Here is a 6,405-nt window from a genome sequence, read left to right on the forward strand (position 1 = left end):
GTCACGACTTGGTACAGTGCCTAGCCGTTTTTTAATTTTTTCCTTTTCGCGGGCTCGAACCCGCGACCTCTGTACTACCTGCCTGATATGGACACAACGTTATCTACTGTACGATCAGATTAGATAGGACGGCAGTGCACGGCACAGCTCGGGCCCTGCTGACGCAGCCGCTCTGACTCACCGGCCCCCGGGGCCGTGTCGGCATGCTGCGCACGGACCAGCTGCGCACGGACCAGCGCGCACAGCCTGCCCTTATCTCCCCATGTATATAAGCCGGCCTCTACTGCCCTAGGGACCTCAGTTTCGACCTCTTGTCCCTAGGTCAGTAAGCTCCTGTATTCTCTTACTTACCTTACACTAACTAATACATTTCTTGTCCCTAGCCTTAGGTTTGAGCATTGCTCACCATCGCTTCGGTGAGAATCAGTTGAACGCCCCCAGCTCCTTTTAGGTTTTCCCCTGTCGCTAGACCTCAAGTCGCGACAGACGTGTTGATCAACCAATAGATACGGAGTTGTGACAGGAACCTGTCGCACTCGATGACGGTTTTGCTGTCATAGCGGAGGGGGAGAAGGAGCTTCAGGGTCTCCTTGTCGGGGGCAGTCGAGGGGGATGACATTATCGGCGTCGGGGGGGACGGAGGACGCTGCGGGGGCAGAGGCGGCTGTGGTGGCCTTCCGCTGGTCGAACTTCGAGAGGAGCGAGTGCTCGAGCGGCCTCTCGGCGGAGTCGGCGGTGAAGGCGCCGCAGGAAGTTCGGCGGGGGGGTTACGTACGTCAGGGACTGCTGACGCGGGGGCGAGCGCTGTCGGCGAGGCGGGCCGAGCAGGATCCGCGGACTCGGACTCCGAGACTCCTTCTTCACTGTCACCCTCCTCAGGCTCAGGCTCTGGCGCAGGATCTGGAGGGAGATCTCCTCGAGCTTGACTGGACTCGGCGACAGTTTGGGGAAGGCGGGAGGTAGGGGAGACAGGGCGAGAATGCCGTGAGGCAGATCGAGACGCGAGGGTGCTTCGGGGTCCGAGCGGGTGTTGCGCTCGTCGGATCGCTTTGTAGCGTGGGTAGTCCTCTGCGATCGATCGGGGTGTTCGGTTCGGGCACGGCTGCTGCTCACAACGGTAGATAACAGTCTCAGGGCCGTCTGGGATGTAGACGTCGATGAGGTCCTGCGAGTCAAATGCGTGGATCTGGCCCTGACAAGCAGCCACGATGGATGGGGGGAGGACAGGGAGGTGCGCGTACTACAATGGCCATGCTATACTAGCTTATGCTACGGCACCCAAGAAGACCCTGAGGTTTGCAGTTCACGTGGGGCCCAGTACTGCTTTTGACTAGTATGCAGCAGGAACCTAGACCATGCATCCGTGAGGACAAACACCGCCCACTGAAGTGCAGGTGTTGAAGAGTTCGTTCCTCTAGGGGTGGCGATGTATGGTAAAGCTATCTACGTATCGTATGTACCATGAAGTATCGTAGGGGTGCGCACCACCCGACCTGTGGGAAAGGAAAGTGATTATAGGGAGTCTCGAGGGGACGCCGGCAGCTTGGGGAGTTTCGACCTAATGTCGCGACTTGAGGTCAAGCAACTGAGGAAAACCTAAGGGCTGGGGGCGTCCGACTAGATCTTACCGAAGCGATGGTGAGCAACGCTCAAACCTAAGGCTAGGGACAAGAAAATGTATTGGTTAGTAAGGTAAGAAAGGAATACAAGCGAGGGCTTACTGACCTAGGGACAAGAGGTCGAAACTGAGGTCCCTAGGGACAAGAGGTCGAAACTGAGGTCCCTAGGGCAGCAGAGGCCGGCTTATATACAGGGGAAGATAAGGGCAGGCTGTGCGCGTTGGTCCGTGTGCAGCTGGTCCGTGCGCAGCGTGCTGACGCGGCCCCGGGGGCCGGTGAGTCAGAGCGGCTGTGTCAGCGGAGCCCGAGCTGTGCCGTGCACTGCCGTCCTATCTAATCTAATTGTACAGTAGATAACGATGTGTCCGTATCAGGCAGGTAGTACAAAGGTCGCGGGTTCGAGCCCGCGGAAAGGAAACAATTAAAAAACGGCTAGGCGCCGTGCCAACTCGTGACAGAGACTAACATCCATGCGATCCGGCATGACATGTGCGCATTTTATTTGACCCAATTTGCGATCAGCGATGACATTATCCATTTTCACTAGTAGGATAGAATCGAGATATAAGCTCGGTCTTCGAAGGAGAACAAACAAGTATAGTTGATGAAAAAATGGACAAGTGCGACTCATTCGAACATTCGCGATATTAGCGAGCTAAAGAACAACATTGATGACATATCCCTCGTCAAAGAAACATTTTCATGGACAGTCCTTGCAAAAAGAGCTGGAGTAGTGATGAATTCAACAGCAGGTATATAATAAGATCATAGAACAGAAATACAGGTCCATTCCTTACTTGTACTCCTCTAACTCCTCTTCGTCCATATCGTCCAAGGGCCAGTTCGACTCGATCACAGCGTACTCCTCCCCCGTCGTCTCTTCGTCCTCCGCACATGCCTTCAATGTCATCCGCTTTATCTCCTGACCGAGTGCCTTAGCATCCTCGTAGCGAGCGACAGGCACCCAGGTCTCCTCCCCGTAGCCGACTCTGTCCCTCAGCATCCTCTCACCCCTTTCTGCGTTCGCCAGTGCCAGATACAACTTCTTCGCCGCAGCTTCCTCGTCTTCCGTGAACGCGACCGGACATGGCGTACCGTCCTTCGCAAAACTCGCCCAGCCGGACACCATATCTATCAGCGCATACAGCAACTTGATTGTTTCACCCTCCCATATAGCAGTTGCATGATTGAATATGCGACGACGGAAAGTATTCAACGAATAGACCAGACCCTGGTGGTGGATCCTGTTGTGCGTCGCTGTGCTCAAGCTGTAATGATAATGCACAAGACGACGACGGAGGAGCTCCATCTCCCATTCTTGCTTTTCTTCAGGTAGCTCGCCGAAGTCGTCCGGTAGCTTAGGTTGGACCATAGTTCGAGAGACCTCGTCTTCTTCGTTTTGGATGATGTCGGGCATACCGGCGTGGAGGAAGAGGGGTAGGACAGCAGCGTGCTGCCAGTCCAACACGCTAAGGATCTGCAAGCCGCTGGAATCTGACGAGACCTTGAGATTGCTGTCGGAGAGGTCGGGGTGGCGGATGCAGAAAGCGTTGAGGGAGTCATCGTCCGGCACGAGCGACGGTGCGAGACAGAGATAGCGACGAAGGTTCTTGGCGTGGTCCAATGGTGACTGCTTCTTGTACTGATAGTACTCCCTTCGGAAGCGTTGGAAAGGGGCCCTCGGTGAACCAAACCAGTCGAGGTAGGCGAGCTCTTTCTTGGCTCCCGTGATCAGCACCGATTCGGCGTCTTCATCTATGGTCATCGATTGGTTCAGAGACAGAAGAGATAGGAGAAGTGTGACGTACATGGCCCTCGGAATACGTTCAGTTGTTCCCTTCGTCCATACCACAGCGGCAGCGATACGTCAGGACCTACACAGAACCGCTCCTTCTCGAGCGAGATGCTCTCGATCTGCTCGTACAGTAGGATGTTCTCGTTCTCCTCCTTGAGCGGGATGCCCTCGTTCCCAGACAGCTCCTTCAGGTCTTTGGCGTAGTAGATGCTCCCGCCAGCGGGAAAAGAGATAGACATCATAGTACACTCTATCTTCGCGAGCTGATCCATAAGCGAGATGATTTCATCTTCCTTAAGTTCGAACCATATCTGGCTCAAGTCGGTGCCTTCAACGTACTGCATTAAAATGTATTCCGTCTCGGCCTCATTCTTTGACGTAAAGGAATACCCGTAGACCTTAGGAATGGGGAGCCTTCTGGAACGAAGGAAATCCATGGTAGCGACTTCACTAGCGAGAGCGTACGCCTTGGGAACGAGGAGGGGATATGGAATGCGCGCGACGAGCTGGAAGCCGGTGTCTAATGTGATGAGAAAGGTACGGTTGAAGCCACCCTCTCCGAGCTTTCGAAAGCCCACGATCTCTTCAGTCTTGCAGTTCAGTGCCCTGGCAATGATTCTAAAGAGTCCGGGGACGTCGAAGACGCGCCTGCGCTCTCGGAGACGAAGGGCGTCGTTGACACTGAGTACATCGCATTACGAGTTAGACAGAGACAAGACAAGATGCAGGAGACTTACAGGAAACGCCCGGTAGTGTAGTTGAAGAGTTCGCTCTCCAGGTCCTCCATGAGAGACTTCGGGTCCAGCATGTTGGAGAGTCGACGAGAATGTGGTTGACTGGCCGTCGTGGTGATGGGGTTCGTCGTGGAAGAGGGGTTGAGCAAAAAGAGTGGGCAGCGAGGACGACGCAGGGACGAGGAGACTGCAGCTGCAAGGAGTCGCAGTGAGGGGATTTTCGAACACCAGGGGCGTAACATGGTCAGGCTTCTTCCCGCCGTCTTCGTTCGGGTAGGAGGACTTCATATGAGTGCGGTGTTCCAGGCTCCTAAAACCATCCGTCCAATGAGTTCACGCACCTACGTACTAGAGCGCAACTTCATGTTTTGTACGAATAGAGAGATCACGTGTATAATTGCCTAATATATTATCGTGATCCGAGGTTTATGCGATTAGTGAGGAGGTGAACTCACCAGGATGGGATGCCAATGTTGTGCCCGGGGCATGCCCGACTGGGTGTTGGAACAACCGGACGAGCACATGCCCGACTACCGGCTCGCCGACGTGCCGCGCTGCGGCGCGATAGTACCTTGTTCCTTCGTACCTGATCAAGATAAGTGTTTACTATATTAGGCCGAGTTCTCGCATGTAATTACTTCGCGCGTTTGCCTCCCCGCCCCGAGGACGAGACAAACCGCTTCGTATTTGATCTTTTCCCGCGCCGCTCGCTTCCGTAAACCTTCGCGCTCGCTTGTTCGAACCCGACGCCGACACTCGTTTCTACACTGGGCCTATTGAATGAGCAACCATGTTTCAATACAGGCTCCTAAAACCAGCCCCATGTGATGCAACGGCAGGGCTAGAGCACATGTCGTCAAACTATAACAAATAGGACGAGGACCTCAGTGTGTGCTCGGATACAATGCAAGACTACATGTATTTATGCATACCTATAACAAATAGGACAAGGACTACAATGTATGTGAGTATGTGTAAACGAAAACAGAACAAGCTAAGTACTCACCCTCAGTGCATGCTCGGATACAATGCAAGACTGAGGGTGCGGTCGCAAATGCGAGCATATAAGACGGCGAGCAGAAACGACAGGCACAAGGTACATGACAGGTACTATTGATGTGTACTGATGCTGTGCATGCATGCACATGGCGGGATGAGTGCCAAGAAGGGGCAGCGCATCAGCGCATAAATAGCGTAAGGTAAAACAGGGCAATACGGAACAGTATAGTAGCTGGAGAGCCGGCGGGAGAGCGTATGTATGGATTATCTGCTCCAACACCATGTTAGAACAACAGTGTGATGGCGTGGTGAGTGTGTGTGTCCATAGGTGTAGCGATGCCCGTAAGGTACATGTTGGAAAAACCCGGTGCAGTTTGCAAGGCGTTGGAATGGATCACAATGTGTTGCGACTTGAAGTCAAGCGACAGAGGATGAACAAACCTGAAAGCCCAGGGTGATACAACGGTCTATACTCCTATATTGATGTTTGACTCGTAGACGACGAGCAAGGACTTATGGACAGTGCGTCGTCCTGAAGATCGAGCGAGGAAGTCGAGAATGACCACTACCCCAAGCGAAGAGGAGCAGAGACTTGAATGAATAACCAGGTCGAACTTAGGGTTTGACCGACTAATGGTACAACTACTTATACAAGTACCGACTGCGCACGGACCATCGTGTCTATGTGGTCGTGTTAGTGAAGAAAGAAACGTAGTTGTCGCGACTTGAGGTCAAGCGACTGAGGAAAAACCTAAATGCTGGGGGCGTCCGACTAAGTCTCACTGAAGCGATGGTGAGCGATGCTCAAACCTAAGGCTAGGGACAAGAAATGTATTAGTTAGTGTAAGGTAAGTAAGAGAATACAGGAGCTTACTGACCTAGGGACAAGAGGTCGAAACTGAGGTCCCTAGGGCAGTAGAGGCCGGCTTATATACATGGGGAGATAAGGGCAGGCTGTGCGCGCTGGTCCGTGCGCAGCTGGTCCGTGCGCAGCATGCCGACGCGGCCCCGGGGGCCGGTGAGTCAGAGCGGCTGCGTCAGCAGGGCCCGAGCTGTGCCGTGCACTGCCGTCCTATCTAATCTGATCGTACAGTAGATAACGTTGTGTCCATATCAGGCAGGTAGTACAGAGGTCGCGGGTTCGAGCCCGCGAAAAGGAAAAAATTAAAAAACGGCTAGGCACTGTACCAAGTCGTGACATTACCCCCCCCTCAACGGCGCATGACCTCATGCGAGGCGCCCTTGCCCATCTCCCATC

General features: G+C 53.8%; 2 protein-coding genes across 2 annotated transcripts; both read right to left on the minus strand.

The window, feature by feature from the left end:
• Positions 1 to 554: 554 nt before the first annotated feature.
• On the minus strand, positions 555 to 1,436 carry POSPLADRAFT_1134402 (hypothetical protein; the record flags this gene model as incomplete). The annotated part of the gene is made up of 4 exons (XM_024484470.1): positions 555 to 680; positions 776 to 1,240; positions 1,322 to 1,323; positions 1,385 to 1,436. Coding segments are annotated over 4 exons (645 nt in total), but the record flags the coding sequence as incomplete, so codon positions are not given.
• Positions 1,437 to 2,412: 976 nt separating this feature from the next.
• Positions 2,413 to 5,295, minus strand: POSPLADRAFT_1134045 (hypothetical protein; the record flags this gene model as incomplete). Its single annotated transcript, XM_024484428.1, has 6 exons — positions 2,413 to 3,274; positions 3,754 to 4,095; positions 4,152 to 4,341; positions 4,498 to 4,549; positions 4,604 to 4,642; positions 5,155 to 5,295. The coding sequence occupies 6 exons, from the start codon at positions 5,293 to 5,295 to the stop codon at positions 2,413 to 2,415; spliced, it is 1,626 nt and encodes a 541-aa protein (XP_024342237.1).
• Between the last annotated feature and the right edge of the window lie 1,110 nt (positions 5,296 to 6,405).

The sequence above is a fragment of the Postia placenta genome (genome assembly GCF_002117355.1).
Source record: "Postia placenta MAD-698-R-SB12 unplaced genomic scaffold POSPLAscaffold_3, whole genome shotgun sequence".
Taxonomy (NCBI): Eukaryota; Fungi; Basidiomycota; class Agaricomycetes; order Polyporales; family Adustoporiaceae; genus Rhodonia; species Rhodonia placenta.